Source organism: Grammomys surdaster, unplaced genomic scaffold (genome assembly GCF_004785775.1).
Source record: "Grammomys surdaster isolate TR1022 unplaced genomic scaffold, NIH_TR_1.0 125846, whole genome shotgun sequence".
Lineage (NCBI taxonomy): Eukaryota > Metazoa > Chordata > Mammalia > Rodentia > Muridae > Grammomys > Grammomys surdaster.
The window spans coordinates 1023523-1049613 of record NW_021620672.1 but is presented as its reverse complement, the minus strand read 5'-3'; the positions used below and the strand labels follow the sequence as shown (position 1 = coordinate 1049613).

General features: G+C 38.1%; 1 protein-coding gene across 1 annotated transcript in view; it reads left to right on the top strand.

The window, feature by feature from the left end:
* The window catches only part of Trip12 (thyroid hormone receptor interactor 12), a 117592-nt gene that overhangs the window by 9060 nt on the left and 82441 nt on the right, over positions 1 to 26091 (top strand). Inside the window, exon 2 of the mRNA XM_028789583.1 lies at positions 20467 to 20613. Coding sequence (XP_028645416.1) covers positions 20516 to 20613 — 98 coding nt within the window. The 5' untranslated portion in view covers positions 20467 to 20515. The remainder of the gene's footprint in view (positions 1 to 20466; positions 20614 to 26091) is intronic.

Sequence of the window (26091 nt, the reverse complement as noted above, 5' to 3'; positions counted from 1 at the left end):
ACTTCCCTAGTGTTAGGATTATACGAATGAATCACCATGTTTTATTTCAGGCTGAGGATTGAATTCTCAGGGCTTGGGCATGCTTATCAACTGAATTACATCTTGAGCCCACTTTAAGGAATTAAGGCATAAGACAGCTTTGTTAAAAGTTATTCAGATTTAGTGTTAGTAGCTTTTTTTTTTAACCAGATGACAGTTTATCAATACATATTTATCCACTGTTTTCTATTTGTCAACACTGTTAGGAGGAATGTAAGAGGCAACTAAAACAGTGTGTTCTAGGAGTTTTGTTATGGTTCATATAGTTGACACAGGAGTTACTTGGTCATGTCTGGCAGAAATTTGTACTTAGTACATGTGAAGGTCTAGGTTTAATTTCCAGAATCCCAAACCCTTCCCCAAATGAAAAACAACAGAGTTATATAGGAATACAGTATTTATCATAGAGCATCATTCTATAGGTATTCTTTTTTAAATATTTATTTATTTATTTTATTGATGAGTACACTGTAGCTGTCTTCAGACACACCAGAAGAGGGCATCCAATCTCATTACGGATGGTTGTGAGCCACCATGTGGTTGCTGGGATTTGAACTCAGTACCTCTGGAAGAGCAGTCAGTGCTCTTAACCGCTGAGCCATCTCTCCAGCCCCTCTATAGGTATTCTAAAGGCATGTTTTTCTGTGTTTAGAAATCCTGACATAAGTATTTAACAAGTGGTTTATGTCAGAATTTCAGCATTTACAGGAGAATTGTTTTTGTTTTTGTTTTTTTTTTCCGAGACAGGGTTTCTCTGTATAGCCCTGGCTGTCCTGGAACTCACTCTGTAGACCAGGCTGGCCTCAAACTCAGAAATCCGCCTGCCTCTGCCTCCCAAGTGCTGGGATTAAAGGCGTGCGCCACCACCGCCTGGCGCTCTTGTTCTTCTAGTGGATCTAAGTTCTTGCAGCTAGGTCAAGTGGCCATGCCTATAACTCCAGCTCCCAGGCTTTCCGAGGCCTTTTTTTCCTCCTCAAGGCAAGGTTTTCTTTGTGTAGTTCTGGCTGTCCTGGTCTCTGTAGAACAGGCTGGCTGAGGCCATCTTAATAGCCTCTCTGGTTCATCTGCACTCAAGTGTACATGCCTAGACAGACACACATGTATCTATAATTAAAGCAATAATAATCATTAAAAGACCTGTGGCATCAACTAGAATGCTAGACAGATACTTTAAAACTTTAGTATTAAACTGGGTAGAATTAATTTGTATTCTAAGGTATAATTTTTTAAAGATTTTTATTTTATATGTATTGGGTATATCTGTGTGCCACATGTTTGTGTGTTACCATGGAAGCCAGAGAGGGTATTGGATTCCCTAGAGCTGGAGATTACAGTACAGGCAGTTGTGAGCCACGAGTATAACAGAATAGTAGTAAGTACTCTTAACCATTGAAATATGTGTCTAGCTCCAGAAAGATACTACTTTTTTTTTTTTTTTGAGAGAGAATGGAACTCAGAGCTTTGCATATGCCAGACATGTCTTATGTTTAAAAGTTCTTTTTATAGTACTTAGAAATTATTGAATGAGCAACAAAAATCAAGCATTAGGTCTTAAGCAGGCCTCAGAACTAAAACAAAACAAAAAACTGAATAGTTGGTAATTCAAGAAAGCTTACACTAAAGGAGGACATCTGTGACTAAATAAAGGACTGATGGGAGTTAAATAGTTAATCATATCTTTCTTATTTATGAAATATTTAAAGCTAGTACCCAGAAAGTGAACAAGAAGTGTTCAGTTTTCAAGTCTATTTTTTCCCCCTTTGAGATGATTCTTACTATGTTGTCCTGTCTGGTCTCATTTGTAATTTGAAAGAATCCTCCTACCTCAGGCTCCAGAATAGCTGGGACTAAAGATAGGCACCACCTGTCCCAGATACACATTCATTGTGTTTATCGTTGATAAAATTTAGACACAAATTCAGTTTCTTTAAGTAAATGAAGCAATTTCATAAAAATAATAGTCTTAACAGCAGTTTTATTTTCCTTTCCAGTTCATTTAAAATTAAGATTTATTTATGTGTATGAGTGTTTTGCCTTCATGTATGTATGATGTTCGCCATGTGCATTCCTGGTGCCCACAGACTTTAGAAGTGGGTGTCAGATCCCCTGTAACTCATTACAGATGAGCCACCATGCTTGCTTGGGATGGAACTGGTTGTCTGGAAGAGCAGCCAGTGCTTTTCACCAATGAGCCATTTCTCTAGTTCACTTGCATATTAATATTTTACATGTTTCTTATTCAGAGGTTAATGATAATTTCACATAGTTTATGTGTTAAGGATATCTTTTTTAAAAAAGATTTGTTTATATGCATCTCTGTACACACACGCACGCACGCACGCTTATAAAGGCTAGAATAGAGTGTAAGATCCCCTGGTGTTGGAGTTACAGGGAAATCTTAAGTAACTTCAACACAGGTCTGACTCTTATCCCACTATGATTTCATACTGTATTAAATATTCTGGTCTATTTTCATAAGTTTTGACTCTACTAAATAAGGTGCATTTTGAATAAGAGTTCTTTCTTGATTTCGTTGTTGTTTTCTTCTGTGGCCCCAGGTATGGTGATAGGTAAGCATACTACTACTGTGCTTGCAGATGCACTCATTGGTTACTTGGAGATATTTGTATAATAAAAGTGCTTCCGACAGTTCTATTAAATACAAAACTCAGGCCCTAGCTCTTCTTGGCTTTATTGTGTAGGCTGTCTTGGAACAATGAAAAAATCCTACAACAGGATTTTAAGACCGAGAAATGGCTTTAATTGTGCCTAAAAGTGGAAGCAAAAGCTTTTGGTGGTAACCAGGCTGTATTGAAAGATCATTCTGCATTTGAGGCTAACTTCATCTGCATAAGAGTTGATTCTAGGAGCGTCTGAGAGAAAGCCTTCAAGTAGCTCAGACTGCTGCCCTCAAAAGTTGATCTTCTTACCTTAGCTTCCTGAGTTCTAGCTTATTTTTGATTTTGATGACAAGGTTTTAAACATATAGTAGGCTGGCCTTGAACCTCCCGTACTTCTCTTTAAGCTTGAGTGCTATGATTATGTCTCATGGTCTCCACTGTATTCTTGTAGGCTCTGTTGATTGCAGGTTGGTTTAATTTGTCCTTTGTTTTGTTTGTTTTCCTGTTTGAGACTGTCTCACTAACTATATAGCTTTGGCTGGACTGCAACTCACTTGTATATGTGGATCAAGCTGGCTCCAAAATCCTAGAAATCTGTTTGCCTGCCTCTCCCTTCTGGGTTCAAGATGTAGTTAACACACTGGGCATGATTTGGCTTAAAATAGCAAAGATGCTATCAGTGTAATTTCATAATTCAACATCATACCTTTTGCTTATTTTTTCCCCTCAGAAGGTTTCTCCGTGTAGGTCTGGTTGTTTTGAAATTCAGAGATCTTTCTGTCTCCAGAGTGATGAAATTAAAGGCTGCCTCCAGAGTGCTGGGACTAAAGACATGCACCACCACTGGCTGTCTTCAATATCACACCTTAACACTATCTTTTTGTGCAGTTAGGAAGGCTGCATAGTCCAATATTCATAGGTTATGTGAACTTTGGAGTAAAATTTTGTAAAGTGCATACTTTACTAATAAAAGATTCAGGAGAGTCTCTGTAAAATGAATATGTACTTTCAGGCTTTTCCTTTGTGAAGTATTTATTTATTTGCATTCTTTTACCTACAATGGGGAAGTATAGAATTTCTCTGTGATTCATCCTCCTCTGTACCACATCCATATGCATTGGTGACTTTTCTTTAGTAGATGGCAACAATTCAGTTGAATTTTGAGAAGATTAAGTAGCTTTGACTTGGAACAGATCAGCTTGCTAAGTATTTGTCAGTTGCCGTTGGTTTCAGAAATACTTTCTAGAAAATTAGATATGTGGAGAATACAACTCTGCTTTTTTGCTGTTCCTGCCTTGCAAAATTCTGCCTTCCAGTTGCTGCTATGAGGTAAGGCTTGGGGAATTTCAGCTTTGGCTGTACACTGTAAGATAATCTGCTCTTGCCTCTTCTAACAGCTAATATTACCCTTCAGCTGCCTTTACTTCAGGTCGTGCTACTTCCTTCTTCATCCCTAAACATTTCACAGAAATTAGAAGCTAAAAGAATTAAAATATGCTAGTCCACCAGTGGAATATTTTGAATCAGCTGAGAAGTTAAAGCTTAGCTTCGCTTGTTTTTTTTTTTTTGGTGACAGTGCTGGGAATCTCTTAACACAGAGCCTTAAAAGGCTTTAAAGAGCTATATTGTATATATATTTTCAGTAAAACACGAATGGGAGAGGCTTTAAGTAATATCAACGACAGCAACTGTATTCTTTTAAGCCCTTCCCTTTGGTTTCTTACTTTGAGCATGGTAGTGGAGTACATGAACTGCAGTCATAGGAAGCTAATGTGGCAATGTCCCAGTGATAAAGGAATTTGAATAGTGGTTAAGAGCCAAGGCTGGGAATCAGTTTAAATCTTGGCTTCTAAACTACTAGCCACATAACTTTGGGTGAATCACTTTTGGCTTCAGTTTTTCCTTTTGAAAAATGAAAGAATAGTACCTGTAAACGATGGCTGTTATAAGGATTAATCAAAGGTGTTACAATAATGCCTGTAAAAGGATAAGTGCTTGAGTAATTAGTTGTTATTGCTAGCTAGTAACCATTCTTACTGATAGGAAAGACTTCTTAACATTTGAAAATAGAGTTTGAGAAGGTAGATTTCTTTTATACTCATTTGACAGTTGAGTGTCTGTCTTCGGGTAGTAACATTGAAGAGTCTTGATGAAATCCTTAGCAAGATGAATTTGGATAATAGTTTCCCAGCTAACCTTGTTCAATTTAACTTTACATGTAAATTAGGAAAAACATAATTTTAAGATTCTTCTGAGTTAATGTTTTGTTTTTTAAAATTTTGTGTGGTGCGGCTTGTACATTTCAGAGGACAAATTGTGAGAGTTGAGTCCACTGTGGATTTTGGGCTTCCAGCTCAGGTCATCTGGCTTGACTTGACAGCAGGCATCTTTGTACCTGCCGAACCATCTTTCCAGTCCCTTTTTTGGGTTTTTGTTTTTGGCTAGACTGAAACTGAGAGATCTGCCTATTTCTGCTTTCCGAGTATTAGGATGAACAGTGTGTACCATGGCTCCTGGCCCATGACTAGTTTTAAAATTTTTTTTTCTTTTAAAATTTGTGGCCGGGTGGTGGTGGCGCACGCCTTTAATCCCAGCACTTGGGAGGCAGGTGGATTTCTGAGTTCAAGGAGGCAGGTGGATTTCTGAGTTCGAGGCCAGCCTGGTCTACAGAGTGAGTTCCAGGACAGCCAGGACTACACAGAGAAACCCTGTCTCAGGGGAAAAAAAAATTATGTATAGGTGTTTGGCTATATGTGTGTATGTATGTGTACCACGTCCATGCCTAGTGTCTTTGGAGATCAGAAGAAAATGTTAGATTCCTGAAACTGGAGTTACAGATTATTGTAAACCACCATGTGAGTTCTGGGAACTGAATCCTTGCCTTCTACAAAAGCAGCAAGTGCCCTTAGCTGCTGAGCTATCACTCTAGCCCTCATGGCTAGTGATTCTTAAAAATTTATTTCATTTTTATCTATATCTGTGTGACTATACCAAGTGTGTGTAGTTGTCTGAGGAAGCTAGAAGAGGGTGTTATATCCCCTGAAGCTAGAGTTTAGTTTTAACATAAAACAACATGCATAAATTTTGACAAATCAACTATATCAATGTATTAACATCTAGCTCAGACTTCAGCTTGTTTTACTGTAGTAATGTGTTTCGTAGCATTTTTTTTTTAAAATAGCATAGTGTAGTACAGTGGTTCTCAACCTTTTTAATGCTGAGACTTTTAATACAGTTCTTCATGTTGTGGTGACCCCAACCATAAAATTATTATTTGTTTTAAAGATTTATTTATTTTATATATATGGAATGCTGTCTTCATGTACACTGATACTATATGGTTGCTGGGAACTAACCTTAGGACCTCTGGAAGACCGGTCAGTACTCTTTTAACTCCTGAGCCGTCTCTTGAGTCCCCCATAAAATTATTTTTGTTATTATTACATGACTGTAGTTTTGCTTCTGTTATGGATTATAGTGTAAATATCTAATTTTGATGGTCTTAGGTGACCCCTGTGAAAGGATTGAGAGCCACTGGTCTAGCAAGTGTTCAATGAGTGTAAATATGATTTTGGGGTGTCTGTAGCAGTTGTGATATACTAATATCTGATTCTCTTGGTGCAAGGTTGAGAGTATAGCCAATGATGCTCTAGCTTGCTGTTTATACATTCTTGTAAGAAGTGCTATATTTGAAATAGAGCAGTAGTTCTCAACCTGCTGGTCGTACACTGTTGGGGTTCTCAAAGGACTTTTTCACAGGGGCTGCGTATTAGATATTTACATATAAAGTTGCTGAAATAGCTTCCTCAGAGGTGAAGGGATTTTGTTTCTGCTATAAGGCAGAACTTTCTCACACTCCACCATTTTCCTCCTCCAACTATTGTTTTTAAAGGAATGAATCTCTAAACTTATTGCCTAGCTGGCCAGAGCTGTCTTTTGAGTAGCTAGGACTGTATAAACTTACAAATTTGTGTCATATTGTTTCATCAGGGATAGGGAGATGGCAGGAGTCTAGAGGGTGAAGAGAGGTGGAATTTGGATAGGGAACATTGTCTGAAGCCTTCTTTTGCTTCCTTATTCTTGCCTTTGACTATGTAATTCTTGACAGTACTACCTGATATTTGGTGTTTGTCAATAGAATGTAGTTTTTTCTAGGGGAAAATCTGTTTATCCCTTTTGTAAAGGTTAAATAGTATTTGTTAGAGGCTAGAAATGTATCAGCTTTCAAGCTCTAGCTTAAACTGCACAAAAACCCTGTGGTTGGTCCCCAGCTAGTCCTCTGTGTGCATATATATACGTACATAAGCAGACCTTGTGTACCTCTTTGTTAGTGAGCTTTTCAGTGCAGTGATAAAATGCCCAAAAGAACAGCTTAATATTTTCAAGAAAGGGTTTCCTGTAACCTAGACCAATCTAGAACTCACTTATATAGCCAGAGGATAGATAACTTTGAACTTCAGATCCTTTTGCTTCCCTCCCAAATGCTGATATATTAGAGGTTGTACTAGCACAGTCAGTTATGTGGTGATGGGGGAGTCAAGCCCAAGCTTTCTGCATAGCAGAAAAGGCAAGCACTTTAGTTGCTGAGGAGGCATACCCCCAGCTCTGTGAAAACAACTTAATAGGAAGAGAGCTCCATCCATCCATCCATCCATCCATCCATCCATCCATCCATCCATCCATCCATCCATCACAATTTTATTCCATGTGGCAGAAGCTCCTTACCTCCTGCCATTCTAGGAAGTAGAGGGTAGTGGGGTAATGGAAGAGGGGAAAAATGTATTTATTGTTCCCAATAAATTTTCTTAAAGCTAGGCTTCACTTTCTATATATTTAACCCAACCCCCCCACCCCCGATTCCCCATGCCATCCTACACCATCAGTGGAGTAATCCTTGGAACCTTTTGGATCCAGTCCAAAGTTGTTAGACTACCAACTAGATTCTCCAGTATATGAGCCTGTGAGGTAAAGTTTTTTTTTTTTTTTTTTTTGTTTTGTTTTGGTTTTGATTTTTCAAGACAGGGTTTCTCTGTATAGCCCGGGCTGTCCTGGAACTCACTCTGTAGACCAGGCTGGCCTCAAACTCAGAAATCCACCTGCCTCTGCCTCCCAAGTGCTGGGATTACAGGCATGGGCCACCACTGCCGGGCTTGTGAGGTAAAGTTTTAAGACCTCTCCTTTCAAACAACCAAGTCCAATTGGTAAGAAAGCATAGGTAGGAAAATTTTTATAAAAGCCATTGCTAGTTGATTGTGGTGGGACATATATTTAATAATTCCAGAGGACTGGACTGCCTAATTTTGCTGTTCAGTGCTGGGCTTTAAGGTTTGTGCCACCATGTTAGACCAATTTTTTAGATCTCTTTTTTGTTTTTTTGAGATGGTGTCTGTTTCTGTAGTCACCTGACACTGCTTCCTGGGATTAAAGACATGTACCAACACCACCCAGCTAGTTTCTTATTTTTATAGTTGATTATTTAATATGTTAATTGAAAGCAAGATTAGATAGTAAATTGAGAGGCTGGTAGTTTGGGAGGTGGAAGAAGGAAACAAATTGGGGGCCAACCTGGGCTAGCTGGTGGTACATAGTTCTATGGTTCTGTACTTGTGTAGAATTTCTGAGGCCCTTCCTTAGTTTGATTTCTTCCTTAATTTGATTACTTACAAAGTAAATGTCAGTTGGTTTATACCTTTCAATACTTAGGAAAGGTTTGGAGTTGATACTTGAGGAAGGGTTTGACATATGATCTATTGACATAATTGATTTAAAAAATAGATATATCAGGCGAGATGTATAAAGGTCTCCTTTACTCATAACTACAATAGAACTAAGATTTTCTGCTGATGCTGTATAATACTTTGGAACACAGAAACAATTTCAGAGTAGAATACCCACTTTTAAAATTTTTTTTATTTTGTATTTGTGTGTATATATAGGGGGGCAGGGTCAGGAAAGGATGGATTCTCACCTTCACCATGTGACTCCTAGTCATTGAACCTAGATGGTCAGCTGTGGTAGCAATTGTTCCCCCCCACCCCCCAATGAACCATCTTTGCAGGCTCTAAAATACCATTTAAAAACATCATTGAGACTTCATTCATATGCCATATGGGTTATCCATTTAAAAGTACTATTTTCTTCCAGTTTAAATTGTACTACCATATCATCACTTTCTTTTTTCTGTTTTGTTTTGTTTTTTGTTTTTTTGAGACAGGGTTTCTCTGTGTAGCCCTGACTGTCCTGGAACTCACTCTGTAGACCAGGCTGGCCTCGAACTCAGAAATCCGCCTGCCTCTGCCTCCCAAGTGCTGGGATTAAAGGTGTGCGCCACCACCGCCCGGCTATATCATCACTTTCTAATTTTATTTTATTAAAATTTTTTGGAGGCAGTGTCTCACTCTGTAGATCACTCTGTCTCAGGGATTTGCCTGTCCCTGCTTCTCTAGCACTGAGATTAAAGGCCACTATCTAATTTAAAATGTTTTTTACTTATTCAAACAAACCTGTACTCACGCTTAATTATAAAAATGACAGTTCTGTTGCGATAGTTCGCGTATATGTATGTAGCAAAAGCCTCTGGAGGTGTAAGCAGGATGCCTGATTTTGGAAGTGGCCTGTACTGTATGTAGATGGGAGTCGGGATGGGTGGGGCCTAGAGATGAAGCTCTGGTGGTTGAAGGGGTGGTAACTCATATCTGTAATTCCAACATTGACTAGGCTGAAACAGGATAGCTAAGAGTTCAGGGCTATCCTAGGCTACAGTATGAGATGGTATCCTAGAGTGAAGAGGCCAGCCTTTCCAGTCTTTTAAGTACAGATACTTAGAATGAGGAAGAGCTTTCATCTATTATGTGAGTAGTACTTCATCCTCTGTGATTGTTAGGGTTAGATAAGAAGTAAAAAGCATGTTGTTATAACTTGTACATCGTGGCTTGATAAGTGTACAGGATATTAAAGTACAGTTGATAGTCTTTGTTCTTGGAAGAAAGACTGAGCTTAAGGATGAGTAAGGTTTATGTATCTTGCTGTGGAGGCACAAAAAATAAAGGCTTAAAAAAATGGGGGCTGGGGAAGGAATGACTTTGCTAGACTTACTTCCTGAGTGTGCTAGTATCTGTGTTTAGTGAAAATTGGAGGATGACAATTAACTGAAACCAGTATTTCAGATATTCTTACCTATTATCTTTTCTGTGTCTATTTCATTATTTTTCCCTAAAAACTTTTTTCTTTATGTGAATGTGCCAAGTATAGCCATTGTAACAAAGCTTGTTGCTTTATGGTTTAGAAATCACAATAGACTTGGGGAAAGACTTTGGTTAATCCATTGCGTATCATTTGTTGGCTTCTGAACCTGATTTTTGAGTATTGTAGACATGAAGTATTGTCATAGTATATGAAAACTTGGCACTATATGAGAACTCTGTATATAGAGAGATAAAACTAATACAAGCATTTACTTGTAATAAAGAACGCGTTTTGGCTGGGCAGTGGTGGTGCACACCTTTAATCCCAGCACTTGGGAGGCAGAGGCAGGTGGATTTCTGAGTTCGAGGACAGCCAGGCCTACACAGAGAAACCCTGTCTTGAAAAACAAAAAACAACAACAACAACAAATGTGTTTTGAAGGGTCTGAAGTTTACAAAATACCACAGTATACTTCAGAATTATAATATGCAAAGTATTGAGGAATTTAATGTAAATAAAACTTGTATTAGTTATTTGTTTCCCTTTTGTTTGTGCTTCTCTTTCTATTACTTGTAGGCAAGAGTGTTTTAAAACCTACTCTGGATTTCTTTTGTTCTTTTTTTTTTCCTTTTTTTCTTTTCCAGTAGGATTTCTCTCTTTGTCTTGGCTCCTCTAGAATTCTCTGTAGACCAGACTGGCGTCCTCAGAGATCTTCCTGCTTCTGCCTCCTGAGTGCTGGGATTAAAGTGTGCTTCATCACCTCCAGGCCTTGTTATTTATTTCTTGAAAGTTATGGTGCTAGGAATCCACCCTGTTCTTGTACCTGCTGTAAGGTGCTCTTCCATTGTTGAGAGAGAGGAGGAGGGGAGAGGGGGAGGGGGAGAGAGAGAGAGAGAGAGAGAGAGACAGACAGACAGACAGACAGACAGACAGACAGACATGGAGGGGGAGGGGGAGATTATGTACATGCGTGTGCATATGTGTATGCATATTTTGTCCTGGGTTGTGGTGCTTGTGTGTTATCTTCACTGACAGCCCAGCACAGTGGTGTTAAAAAAGACTGGCTTTGACAGTTTCCTTCAAGTCCCAACTTAAAGCTGGAGAATGAATGGATTTAATGGTAAGAGTACTTACTTTGCACTTTCTTGTGACCCTGGCTTCAATACCTAGGATTTGAAACAACTTCCTTATTATGGTTATGTATCTAAGTTATTAATAATTTTTCTTTTTTGAGAGTCTCACTGTATAATTCTGTTGTCCTGGAACTCACTTTGTACTGGTCTTGAATGCAGAGATCCACTTTCCTCTGCCTCCTGAGTGCTGGGGAGTACTCCTGGCTTTGTTTATAAATTCTTGAAGTAATTTATTATTGTGAAAGTGCATCTCAACCAGGTGATGGTGGCACACCGCCTTTAATCCCAGCACTTGGGAGGCAGAGGCAGGCGGATTTCTGAGTTCGAGAGTTCGAGGCTAGCCTGGTCTACAGAGTGAGTTCCAGGACAGCCAGGGCTACACAGAGAAACCTTGTCTTGAAAAACCAAAAAAAAAAAAGAAAGTGTATCTCAGATAGTCCCCACACGTACTCCAGGTTGGTATAAATAGCAGTTCTCCTGCCTCAGACTTGGGGTTTCAGGGTGTGTCCCTGGCAACTAATACCTCATATTATTATTATTACTACTGTTTTTTAAACCTCTTAAAAGGAAATTAACACATTGTTTCTTGACAATTTTATAAAGTAAATTATATAAAGTATAGCTCATTCTAGTTTCAAAATTCCAGATTTTTAAGGCATGCACTTTGTTTCTTACGGTGCTAGGAATCTACCTAGTTTTTGTTTTGTGTCTTAAGACAAGGTTTCTCTGTGTAGCCCCAGCTGTGCTGGAACTTGCTTTGTAGATCAGGCTTGCCTGGGACTCAAAGAGATCCATCCACTTGTGTCTGCTTTTCCAAGTGCTGAGATTAAAGATGTGTAACACCACTCACTCCTTGGGACACTTACTGAACCATACAGAGAGGACTAGGGTTTGACTTTTAGAGCCCACATTGTGGCTCCTAAGGCCAGTTCGGGGGTTGGGGGGAGGGGTTCTCCATTCTTTTCTGTACTTTTTGAACAGTAGGCATGAACATGGTACATGTACATTCACACAGGCAAAACATACATATAAAATAATGAAAGCTTACATTTTAATTTCAGAAAATTTAGTTCATAGATTAAAGTAAAGGTACTGAAGTTTTCTAAGTAGCTTGGCCCTCACAGACATGCAGTTCCATAAGCTGCCCTGATGCTAGTACATTATTTTTTCCAGAGTCCATAGTTTACATTAAGGGTAGTTCTTATTCTATAGCGTTGGAATAATTTGTAATGATATGTATCTGGCCTTATATCAACACATTGTACTCTTTACTGCCTTTGCTATTTAAAAAAAGCTGTGAAGTATCTTTTTTGAAAGTAATACTGTCTTGCTATTTAGTATTTGCATATTTTCTTTCCATCTTCTGTCAGTATACTTGTTCTTTACATTTGTCTCAGAACATTTAAAAATCTTATCTCATAGCTAGACTTTTTTGTTTGTTTGTTTGTTTGTTTGTTTGTTTTGAGAGCGGGTTTCTCTCTATAGCCCTGGTTGTCCTGGAACTCTGGAACACACTCTGTAGACCAGGCTGGCCTCGAACTCAGAAATCCACCTGCCTCTGCCTCCCAAGTGTTGGGATTAAAGGCATGTGTCACCACTGCCTGGCTAGACTTTTTTTTTTTTTTAAAGCATGTTTTTCTTTCTGGTTTATTGACTTTTTTGGAATTTATTAGTTTAAATAGAGACAAATCTAGTCTTCATCTACTTCTTTTAGAAACTGAAATACTGGGAGTAAAGATATCTATATGTTTCTATTTGTTTAAATCAGGGTTTTGCTGTGTAACCTAGGTGAGCTTGAAACTTTGTAGATCTGACTGGCCTCAGACATCGGGATCAGAGACAAGAGTCAGTATTCTGGCCAGTGTGTACTTTTCACTTTTTATAGAAAATTCAAAAAGTGAGTTACCAACTTTTTTTTTAAAAGATAAATTTTAATTTTATGTGTGTCTGCATACATATATATGCATACAATATATATATGCATTATATGTATACATAGCTGAGGAAAATACAACTTTGTAGCCTCCTGGTCATTGTTGCTATTGAGATACCAGTTTGTCAAAAAACATAAACCTCACACAATTCAACCTCCTTTTTGAATCTATGTTATATTAATAATCTGATATATTTAAGTATAATCATCTTCTTCTGTTTGTCATTCTGTCTCTTCTTGTTTTTTCGTTTTTTCCTAAGATTTATTTATTTTATGTATGTGAATGCACTATTGCTCTCTTTAGACACACCAGAAGAGACGGTCAGATCCCATTACAGATGACTGTGAGCCACCATGTGGTTGCTGGGGATTGAACTCAGGACCTCTAGAAGAGCAGTCAGTGCTCTTAACTGCTGAGCCATTTCTCCAGCCCTTGTCTTTTTGTCTTTCTTTGGTGTTTTTGTAGTCTTAGCTGGCCTTGCCATGTAGCTAAGACTGTCTTCCACCTAGCTAGTGAGTTTTATTATAATGTGTAAGCTACAGATCAGAGATACTTTGTATTTGGTTGGCTAGGATGGAGTGGTTGCAGAGCTGAGGGAGGTACTAATTGACTCTGAATCCCCTTTATGGCATTGGTAAGAATTGCATTCCATTTCTTCTAGATTCTGGGGAAGGAATTTTTAATACAGCCCTGAAGAGAACCATGAAAAAATAGTTTTAATTACTCTACTTTTTAAAGATGGTTACTATTTTTTTGTAGTCTAAGCTTTTGATCTTATATATTAGAATTTTGAGAAACAAGGCTATAAAAGATGAATAAATAACATATAGGTTGGCACATTTATATGTCAAGAGGACTTGTTCTGTATCTAGGAGGTTAATTTTCCTCATTTCTAATAAAATGGAAAATTTCTAGACATTCTAATAAAACAAGTTGTCTATGAGTGACTTTGACAACAGCAAGTTTTCCTCCTCTTAAAAAAAAACCTACTAGAGGCTTTCTAGATAAAACCATAGTTGTATATGAGCTTTCATGCATTATGAGGCTCGGATATGGCACAAACAGTTCTATAGGCCTCATCAAGCCATTCTTTCACTCCCAGGTATTATTCCCCAGTTTTTTTTTTTTTTTTTGTGTGTGTGTGTGTGTTTGGAAACAGTTATCAGTCATTATTTGGATAAAGCTTTCTTAATATTCTACAGGCACAGTGTTTATTTTTACTCAGTGTTCGCTGCACATTTGCATTTTATATTTCCTAAGACCTCATACACAGGTTCTCATTCTCTTAATGTTATTTTTAAAGGCTGAGTTTATGTAGGTGTCTATATTTGCATCACATGCATGCAAGATACCTAAGGAGATCAGAAGATGGCATCAGGTACTTTGAGGATTCTGGGAATTGAACATGGGTCCTATGGAAGAGCAGCCAATGTGCTTAATGGCTAAGCCATGCTGCCAACCCCCATCCCTCACCCCCAAAGCAGGAATTTTCTCCAAAGCAGGAATTTTTATAAAGTTCTTAACTTAAAAGCTGAAATGAATTTTAGAGCTGTCTAAACTGAAGCTTAGTTGAATTCTAGAGACTGTAGTCCTCTAACTACTTACTGTAGCATATGTAGCTCTTTAAGTTAGGTACTAACAGTGCTAGTAAGCAAGCTGATCCATCACTAATAACTGGCTAATATGGTAGCCAACAAGATTAAGAACCTGTTAGTGTTGACTCTAAAAGGGCTCATCCACTCCATTTTGGTCACATGGACTAAAAGTTGACTATTTTAATCTTTGAGACCCTAAGAAAATGTTAATATAACTAGTATTCTGAAGATGATACAAGGGATGTGATCTTTTAGGGAATTTTCCTGCACTGTTGAAGTAGTTGGCCAGTATTTGTTTATGAGAAATTGGTCATCTTACATTTTAATTTTGTTTGAGATAGGAAGCAATAGAGCTCAGGCTGTCCTTGGATTTGAGATTCTTACTTCAGCTTCTGAGTGCTAGTATTAGAGGCTTGCAGTGTCATATCCTTCCTCATTAATCTTCTGGTTGTCTGTTAGAGCTCCATGTTAGAAAGTACCTTTGTTAAGCAAAAATAAAGTATGATGTCCATCCTTGTTTTCAATTGTCTCCCACTCTTGTGATTCTGCCTCTGAAGTGCTGGGATTAAAGGTATGCTCCACCACTGCCTTTGTGTTAGCCTGAAATTTACTACATTGTGTAGCCAATCTGACTTTCACTCCAGCATAGTTCTTTTGCCTTAGCCAACTAAGTGCTTGGAATTATAAGGTCTGAGTTGCCATGCCTTGCTTCCTCCTAAAATCTTATTAATAGATAGCTTTATTCCCATCCCCCTTTTTTGAGTTAGCATATGTACCTCTTTAAGTTAGTGCCTCTTTAAGTTAGCATATGTACCTCTTTAAATTACTTTATGTGCATGTGCACATATGAGCTTGTGTGTGGAGACCAGAGGTTGACATTGGGAATCTTCTTGAATCATTCATTTACGTACCAGATTCTCTCATTGAATCTGGAGCTCACCAATTCATCTAGTCTGATTGGTCAGCAAGCTCCAGGGAACTCCTGTGTCCATTTCCCCAGTTTATAGATTTCAGATATCTCTGCCACATCCAACTTTTTAAAACCCCCTTCTTACAGCTACTTTGACATTGGCTTAGGATTCTATAGTTACAAAACTAAATTTTTGTATTTGCTTTTGTAAAGAGTGACTTATTTTTACTTTATGTGTATGATTGTTTTACTTGAATGTGTGAGTGCACTTCATACATGCATAGTGCCGTGGAATTCAGAAGAGGGTGCCAGACCCTGTGGAATTGAAGAAGGCCATGAGCAACCATGTGGGTGCTGAACCTGGGTCAGATGCCCTTGCTAGTTGAAATATTTTACTGTCCTTAATCTGTCATTTTAATGGGGAAATTCAGATGGAGATTAAATACCTTGTTTTGGTGTTTGTACTGTTTTTTTTATTGACTTGTAGATCCTAATGGAGTATGAGTCAAGGCTGATAAGATAGTAAGCTCCTTCTAAGTAAGGACTCCTTGGCATTTATTTCTTGGCATTTTTCAGTCTTTTACTCTGAGAGGATGCTTAAAAGTTATATATTGGCTTTTTAAAGGCAGGCTTATTTCAAGTCTGTGACATTGTTTCTTAAGAAAGACATATCACAAGGGAGGTGGCTTTTTATTTTATTGTAGAGCTGTTGGATTTGTACTGTCCTTCATGTGTTACCTTAGTTCTCTTTCTTATAAGACTTTATTTTCTGTTTGTGTATAGTGCGTCTCAAAAAAAAAAAAACCCAAAAGCCAAAGTGGAGACGAGGATATGGCTCAGTTGGTAAAGTGCTTGCTAAGTATGCACAAAGGCTTCAACCCCTTTAACTGTGCCTAGTAGTGTAATTCCAGAACTTGTCTGTCTTCTAGCATTTACAGGCAGGAGGGTGTGCTTCACACAACAGTGATTTGAATGAGATACCGTCTCTAAAAGAAAAACACAAGAAAATAGAAGGGGAAGATGTGGGACAAGGAAAATACACATTGAATGTCAATTGCATAATAAAAACCTCCTGCAGACATTACATCACATTATATATAGCTTGTTATCCTCTCTCTCTCCCTCTCCCTCTCCCTCTCCCAGCCCCTCTCCTTACCCTACCTCCCCTCTCTCCTTCTCTCCCTCTCTCTCTCTCTCCCTCTCTCTTTCTCTCCCTAATGTTTACTGTAAAAATAATTCATCTTTCAGTTTTGAAAGCTGCCTCAAATAGGTGGTAATAGTTTCATGAATTAATGTAATTGAACTGGTTTTGGGGACTGCTGAACACTGTTTTAGGCTACTAAATTATAGACTTGTCCCCTAGTCTATCAAATAATTATTTCTGTGGTTTGAAGTTTCATATGTACATATTAGTAATCTTTTGTTCCTTTTTATGCTTTGAACTATTTGACTAGGAACTACTATCACATCCTAAAATTATAGTTTTCTTGTGTACCAAAGGACCAAAATTCTTCTAATATTCCCACACCCCTAAGCTATAATAACCTGTCTTTTGTAATATTAAGAACTTAGAAGAAAGCAAAGCCTGATGGTGCAGTCCTATAATCTCATCATGTATCATGTAGACATTAAGACAAGAGGATGGAAAAGTGTGAGGCAAGCTTGTGTTATATTAGAGTGAGACCTTCTTAAGAAAAACATAACTTTGGAGTAGAAGTTTTCCTTGTAGGAACTGCCTGTATTTAAACTTTTTTTTTTTTTTTTTTTTGTTTTTCGAGACAGGGTTTCTCTGTGTAGCCTGGCTGTCCTGGAACTCACTCTGTAGACCAGGCTGGCCTCGAACTCAGAAATCCACCTGCCTCTGCCTCCCAAGTGCTGGGATTAAAGGCGTGCGCCACCACCGCCCGGCTGTATTTAATTAAACTTTTGTTTGTTCTTTTGAGGTGTTGGGAATTGAATCCAGTACCTATACTAAGTACATGTTCTGTAAGTGCTCTGTGACTAAGATAATTCCTAGCCTTCCTATTAGATGTTAAACAGTTTCTTAGAAATTTTTAAAAAGGTATTTTTGGGCTGGAGAGATGGCTCAGCGGTTAAAAGCACTGACTGCTCTTCTTTCAAAGGTCCTGAGTTCAATTCTCAGCATCCACATGGTGGCTCATAACTATCTGTGCTGGGATCTGATGCCCTCTTCTGGTGTGTCTGAAGTCAGTGACAAGTGTACTCACATGAAATCAATCAGTCAATCAATCAGTCAATCTTTTTAAAAAAAGATATTTTAAAAATTTTATATGTATATTAATGTTCTGTTTATATGCACTTTGTGCTCTGAGAGATCAGAATACAGCTAATCCCTGGGAACTAAATCCAGGGTCTCTTCCAGAGCAGTAAGTTTTCTTAATCATGGAGGCATTTCTCTAGCTGCACATGTGTGTGTGCGTGCAGGTTTGTGGGAATTGGATCTCTCCAACAACTCAAGTTCTCAAGCTGGTAATGGTGCTTTTTACCCTAGATGAGCTATCTTGAGGAGTTTTTTTCCTGAGACAGGGTTTTTCTATTGTAGCCCTGGCTGTCCTGGAACTCATTCTGTAGATTAGGCTAGTCTCAACCTCAAGAGGTCTGCCTGCTTTTGACTCTACTTCCATTGCCTCTATCTACCTCCAGAGTGCTGGGATTAAATGTGTGGACCACAACTGCCCAGGAGTTTTATTTTTTTCTTTCTTTCTTTTTAATCTTAAAATGATAGCCACTTGGGAGGCAAAGACAGGCGGATTTCTGAGTTCAAGGCTAGCCTGGTCTACAGAGTGAGTTCCAGGACAGCCAGGACTACACAGAGAAACCCTGTCTCAAAAAACCAAAAAAAAAAAAAAAAAAAAAAAAGATAGCATAGTTGGTTAAGACAGAACAGAATTTTCATACAGTAAATGCTTAGATTTAAGGAGTTGGCTCCAGCTTTTTCTTCAAGTTCTTTACCTTCACCTGAAACATCTAAACATAAAATGTCATTCTACTTGTTGGCGTTGGAATGCTCTGGAGTTGGAACTATTCCAATAAAACAGCTTGTCCTGTTAACTTAGGAAAATGACTAGTTCCCACTCCCAGTTTTCTTTCTCAAAAGCAGTCAGAAAAGAATTTTAAAAAGAATTTAATCTTTATTTTTCATGTGCATTGATCCCCTAGAACTGTAGTTACTGACAGTTGTGAACTGCCGTTTGGGTGCTGGAGATTGAACTTGAATCTAGTACTCTTAACCACTGAGCCATTTCTCCAGCCCAGAAAATAATTATTTTCTGAATTAATTGGTTAAATTTTAAAGTGCCCCCCCCCCAACGAAGTACATACAAATGAGACCTTCCTACTGTTTTCTGTAATAAATCTTGGGAATATCTGGAGTTCTTTCTCCAGTGTTTGTAAATTTGACTTTCATTGTCTTCCTCTCTCTCTTTTTCTTTTGAGTGATTGCATGATACTATAATTTTTCTAAAACTGATATATTCATGTTGCTCTTTTGTAACACAGTGTCTTGACTAAGTACCCCAGGCTAGCCTAAACTCACTAATTAACTCAGAGACTGGCTTTGAACGTAATGCTCATTATTACTACTTCAGCCTCTTGAGTGCTGGGATGAGCTGTCATACTCTGGTAGTAATTTGAACTTTTTGATAGTTTGCTTAGTATAAGGATAATGGGCTCTTTTGTATGGAATTGGGTCAAATTATAACTCAACCACTTTTTTTCCTATTGCAGTTCAAAAAAAAACCCTCAAATTCATTTAACTAATTGAGCTATGATCTTGAAGTGGTTGGGTGGGATGGCATCAGCCTCTCTAAAGTTGGAGATCACTTGTTCCCTTTGTAAATAGATGTACTGAACTGATTGCAGCTTTGTTCAGAGGCTTTAAAAATATTGGACTTTATGAGGTGGTCCATTCTTGTAGTCATAGTACTATACAAATGGAAACAGGATCTCAGATTAGAGGCCAAATTCTCTCTGCCTGCCTGCCTGCCTTCTGTCTGTCCATCTGTCTGTCTATCTATCTGATTAAAAAACAGCAAAAATGAAAATTGGGTTTATGATTCATTTTTTGAGACAGGTTCTCACTGTATAGTTTTGTATGGCTTGAAACTAAGTCCTCAAACTCACAGAGATCCTGTTCTCAAAGCTTCCCCAGGACTGTAAATGAAGATGTGTGCCACAGCACCTGACTCAGATTTATTTAAACAAACTTTTTCTTTGATTAAAGAACAAACTTAAAAAAATTAAGTGTGTGTCTGTCTACATGTGGATATGTGCATAAGAGTGAAGGTGCTTTTGGAGGCTAGCAAAGTTGGAGTCACTGGATAGTTGTGAACTGACTATTGCTGGGAGCTGAATTCTAGTCCACGGGAAGAGCAGTAACTGGTTTTAACCCCTAAACCAGTTACTTCCAGCCCAAATAATGGCTTGTTTTAGGAAACATTTTCTGAGAAGCCGCCTTTTTTAGTTTAGTCTTTTTATACCATAATTACAACTTTGCAAGCTTGATTTCATAGCTAGAAGATCTGGTATAACTCAAGGACATCTGGGACCATTGCTTCATTTACTGTAATGAACTGTTTTCATGTTGCTATTAAGATACTGCCCTTTTAGTTTGTTACTGTTGTAGCAGAATCATCAATTAGGTAAAACATGTTGCTTTTATTATTTTTGTGTATGCCCATGTTGCCCATATGAATGAAGGTTAGAGGGCAACTGACTAGTTCTCTTCTATCAGGGTTCCAGGGATCAGACTTGGGCTTGGCAGCAAGTACCTTGGCCTGGTGAGTCATTTTGCTGGCTTGAAGGTTTTATTATGTATGCTTGTACCTAAGGAGGCTAAAAGAGGGCATTGGATCTACTGGGCTGGTGATTGTGAGCTGCCTAATATGGGTACCAGAAATAAAACTCAGCCATCACTCTAGTCCCAAATCTCTGACACCCACAGTCTAGTTACGTACACCTTGCTGCTCCATACTTCTTTTTAATTTTATCGTGTGTTTCTAAGACTTTGTCCCTCCTTTTTTCTTTCAGTGAATGGTAGTGTCTAGAAAGGGTATGTCCCTTCAAGAGAGAGGTGCCAATGTCCAACCGGCCTAATAACAATCCAGGGGGGTCACTGCGACGTTCACAGAGGAACACTGCCGGGGCCCAACCACAAGACGACTCAATAGGAGGAAGGTATGTACATATTTTATGGTAATCTGAAAGGAGTTGGGAATCAAAACAAACAAAATCAAATAAAAACATCCTTGTTATGAGGACTGAAACATTGCACATGGTCATTTCCTTAATTTCTGAGCAAAGTAGCACAAAATTGGAATTTTAAAATGATTCTTAAATTTTTCTGAAATAAGTTAGACCCCTCAAATCAATTCCCAGTCACTAATATGAAGCCCTAATTTAAGGTGGTTAGCATATGGTATATCATGTTTTATTTGTCCTTTCTTCATATTTGCTTAGCACATGTTGTAACATGTCTTTCAACCATTTGTGGTCCTTAAGTACACCTCAATTTAGTGATTTTATTGAGAGACCATTTCATTTATTTTAAGCACTCAGCTTAATGGTGATGGTGGGAGGACTAGCTAGTCGTACCTGTGGATATCATATGAACAGTGCTTGAGTTATGAAGGTGTGAAGATACTTTGTTAGCTCTCTCAGTTTTGGTCTGCAGTTGATCTTTTTAATTGGAATTGTTTTATATAAGGTAGTATGAAGAGTAACATACAGTCTTTTGAAAGTAAGATTATAGATTTGAGTTAGTCATGGACTGTCACTGTTTATGAAGTGCTCAGAACTAGTCAAGCATTGTTCTCTAATCTAGTGATACCAGTGGTTAGCTTGGAGTGGGCCAGTGAATTCTAGTTATTTTAGCGTGATTACCTAAATTAACAGTTTGAGAGAGTCATGTATATTGTTGAATTACTAAAAAGAAATTGAAATGTCAAATGTAAATAACGAATAATCATTGTCATGTTCACTGTAACTACCTATGTAGTTATGAGTAAAGTCTTTGACCCAGGATAGCTTTGTGAGTTATGCCTCTGCCATAGGATTTGCAATTCTTTGGATTAAGGTTGCAAGAGCCTTAGTTCCTTAGTCCTTAGGTGGGTCTGTCTGTTTTCTTGGAGTTGCTGATTTTCTTAAATATTGTACTGTACATACTTAAGTGTTATACTTAGTAGAGTTCTTGTTTTTCTATATTCAGTTTATGAAACAGACATACTTACCTTTATGCTGATGGTATTAATTTGAATAACATTACTTTTGAGAATTTAATCCTAGCTCCTGTGTTGTGTCATTTCACTTTTTTTTTTTTTTTTTTTTTTTTTTTGGGTGGTGGTGCTGGTGGGGTTTTAAGACAAGGTTTTTCTGTGTAGCCCTGGCTGTCTTGGAACTTACTTTGTAGACCAGACTGGGTTCGAGATCCTCCTGCCTCTACCTTATAAGTGCTATGATTAAAGGCATAGGCCACCACTACATAGCTCATTTCATATATTGTTAAAAATGGAAAATAAGTTGTCTTCAGTATTCAACACTACAGTTTAGGTATTAACAAAAAATAGAAAGGTCCCCATACCCAGTTTTGAGATATGGATAAGTATAATTATGATCAAAACAGGGAATACACAAAAGTAAAAGAAAAACAAATTAATTCCACAATCTATTTAAATATTTCAGTTGACCTTGGCATGTTGTCAAGTCTTTAAATTTGTAAGTACATGTGTTTATATGTTCATGCCAGTTAGATCTTTTGAACAAGTGTAGGTATATGTTTTTGGTACATGAACTGTCAACATTTTGAGCCATACAAAAACATTGCTTCTAATATCCATAGCAATATTTTATTATGTGTTTGTACATCAGTGTTCTATGAAATTTAAGCAGTTTCTTACAGTAACATATTTATAAATTGGTTGGTTTGGACATGATGTCATACCTGTATTCTCAGTACTCTGGAGAGGAGGTAGGAAAACCCTCCAGATTTGATCCATTCTGATCTGCACAGCATTTAGGACTAGCCTAGGCTATATAGCTAGACCTTGTCTCACTTATATCCTCCTAAAAGTTAGAAACAAATGGAAGTCATCAATTCTTGTGACTAGAGTTGTTTTGGTTTAAGTAACTTTATGAAGATGTAATAATTGGAATTCCATTAGATTGTTGAATGGCAAATTTCTAATTTAAATGTTAAGAAAATAGTTCATTATAATGTATGCGCATGATCTATATGTATGGGTACATATGATATGCTCTGTGTGTGTGTGTGTCTAGAGGTCAGCTTTGTGAAATCACTTCTCTCCCTCCATCTTTATATATGTTAGAGAAAGCAGACTTGGGTTGGCAGACTCATGTATGTCAGATACTTTACCTGACACACAGTCTCCCTGGCCCCCTGTGTTTTTAAGCCAATCCTTATCCTTTTATTTATTTCATTTAGTTAATTTTTACTCTGTTTAAATTCAGTGATTCTGTATGTTTTTATACATACATACATACATACATACATACATACATACATACATAATGTAGGTACCCATGGAGCTCAGAAGAAGGTGTTGGATTTATAGGTGGTTGTAAATCTTGTGATGTGCAAGGATGGAAATGGTTGGTTGATCTTTGATCTGGGAAACACTCCCCCCCCACCCCAGCAACAAATGCTTTTAACTTTTCAGCCCTCAGGTCATGTATCCTATGTTTCTTTTTTAAGAAAAATAATAAAAATTTTAAATGTTTGAAAATAATGGTGGGAAACCTGTAAAGATTCTTGTAGCTTTTCCTTCCTTCAATTCCATAATAGTTAACCTCTCTGTCTCCTTCCTTCCTTCCTTCCGTCCTTCCTTCCTTCCTTTCTCTTCTTCTTTCTTTTTTAAATAATTTATTTTTAAATTATGTGCATTGTTGTTTTGCCTGCATGAGAGTTGCAGACAGCTGTGAGCTGCTATGTGGATGCTGGGAATTGAACCCAGGTCCTCTGGAAGAACAGTCAGTGCACTTAAATACTGAGCTATTTCTCTATCCCCCAATTTTCTTTTAAAACTTAAGTTTTAAAAGTTGATTTCTGTGAATGTTTTTATTCGATGTGTGGCTGTGTACCAAATGTATGCCCGATGCCCATGGAGGCCTGAATAAGGTATTTGGTACTCTGGAACTTACAGATGGTTGTGAGCTACTATATGGGTGCTGGGTGTCATAAAAAATGGGTCTCTTCTGGAAGCACAACTGTTTTCTCTCTCCTCTCCTCCCCTCTCCTCCCCTCCCCTCCCCTCCCCTCCCCTCCCCTCTTCTTTCCCCTCCTCTCCTCTCCTCTCCTTTCTTTTTTTCTAGCTGATTTTCAACCTTTAGTATATCTTTTAAAAAGTTTCTTGGAAGGTTTTCTTCCAGAACATTCTCATAGCCTTGGGTTGGATTCTGATACTGTGTATGAACTGGACAAGGTACATATCTTATAATCCTAGTATTTAAGGATCAGAAGCTCAGGATCATCATCTTTTGTCACATAACTAGTTCATGACATCCTATTCCCAAAGAAAAATGACTTCAGAGAAGTAATATACAAAAGAGGTCCTATCTACTTATGTAAGCTTAGCATCTTAGCATTTCTTTTTTAAAATTTTTATTATTTATTTACATTTTAAATGTTAATCCCCCTTCCCAGTTTTCCCTCCACAACCCTCCTCTCCCCACTTCCTCCCCTTCTATGAGGGTGCTCACTCACCCACCCATTTCCACCTCTGCCCTAGCATACCCCTAAGCTGGGCATTGCGCCTCCACAGGACCAAGGGGCTCCCCTCCCATTTGATGCCAGATAAGGCAGCTGGATCCATGGGTTGCTGTGGGAGGTCTGGTTGGTTGATACTGTTCTTCCTGAATATTGAGGGTAGTAGAATCTCAGCTGGGAAGAAATTTGAGTGTGTGCTCATCAAATCTCAGACTATGTTATCCTAACATAATTATCTAATCTTGAGACTATTTCTCCAGTAGTTTTTGTGAGAGGAAAGATTGAGCTTAATTGAGACAGAACAATTGCAGTTGTAGTTTGAAGATGAATTTTTTCTGTGTGTGTACATGCACTTATGGAGAGTAGAAGAGAGCTGGGTCCTCATGAGCTGCAGCTTTATAGATGGTTGTGGACTGCTGAAAGTGGAACTCCACTCATGTCTTGGGATGTGCTCCTTTGATTTTTTTGTTTGTTTTGTATTGTGTTTGTGTGTGTGTGTGTGTTTTATTTGTTTTTTGAGACTAGGTTTCTTTGTGTAGTATTGGGTGTCCTGGAAGTTGCTCTATAAAACAGGATGGCGCACATCTGCTTCCTAGTACTGGGATTGTGAAGTGCTATTAACCTTTAGGTCATCTCTCCAGCCTAGGAACAGTGGATTTGTAAAAGTATGTTGTTAGAAATCTAATGAGTGAAATGATAATAATAAAGGAGTTGTCACAATACCACTATAGTGGTAAGTTTTATACTTAAAACTTTTTTTTCTCTCAGTTTAGACTCATGGAAACTGTGGGCAGCTATGAAATTCTTGTTTAATAAATGTATAAGGTAGTTCAATTTGATACAGCTAGTTTCTGGTAGACTTGATTTTAAACTGCTTGATTTTTAGAGTCAGTTGAATCATGTCAGCCTGTTTTAACTGAAGAGGCCTCTTGATCTCAGTGATGGAAGGAGTACTTAAGTCAAAGAATATTCTCATTCAGCTTAGCATTTAACTAGTAGGTTTTTTTTTCTCTCTTATTTTTTTTGGGGGGGGGGGAAGGGAGGGGTTTGAGACGATTTCTTTGTGTAGCCCTGGCTGTCCTGGAACTCAGAAATCCACCTGCCTCTGCCTCCCAAGTGCTGGGATTAAAGGTGTGCACCACCACTGCCCGGCCAAAGCAGCAAGTGGTATTTTTGTTTTTATTTTTTGAGACAGGGTTTCTTTGTGTAGTCCTGGCTGTCCTGGAACTCACTCTGTAGACCAGGCTGTCCTTGAACTCAGAAATCCACCTGCTTCTGCCTCCCAAGTGCTGGGGATTAAAGGCATGGGCCACCACTGCCCGGCTTCTCCTTCCTTGTTTTTGTTTTTCTAAGACAGAGAAACACAGGGTTTTTCCACACAGGGTTTCTCCGTGTAGCCTTGGCTCTCCTGGAACTCTGACCAGGCTTGCTTTGAATTCACAGAGATCCACCTGCCTGCCTCTTGTCTCCCCAGTGCTTTGATTAAAGGCATGCACTGATGTTACCTCCCACAGTGCATTGCTATTTACTAGAATTTTTATATTGAGTTTTAGTTTGCTGTTTTCTTTCATATGGGATTAAGCTGCCACTGTTGTGTAGTTGCTGTCCTCCTCTCAAATCAAGAATACCTCTCAAGTTGGCTCTCTATTTCATTGTTTCCTTTTCCACTTCTTCAACAAGGCTTCTCTGTTTAGTTCAGGCTAGGCCCACCCATTTTCAGCCCCCTTGCCTTAGTTTCCTGAATCTTGGGATTATAGGCTCTGGTTAGTAACTGAATTTAAATCTTTTCTTTTTCTTTTTATTTTTTTTTATTTTTAATTTTTTTTTTTTTTTTTTTTTTTTTTTTTTTTTTTTTTTTTTTTTTTTTGTTTTTTTTTTAAAATTTTGGAATTGAAACAAAGGGTGTGAAGGAAAAAAAAAATTAAAACCAGAGG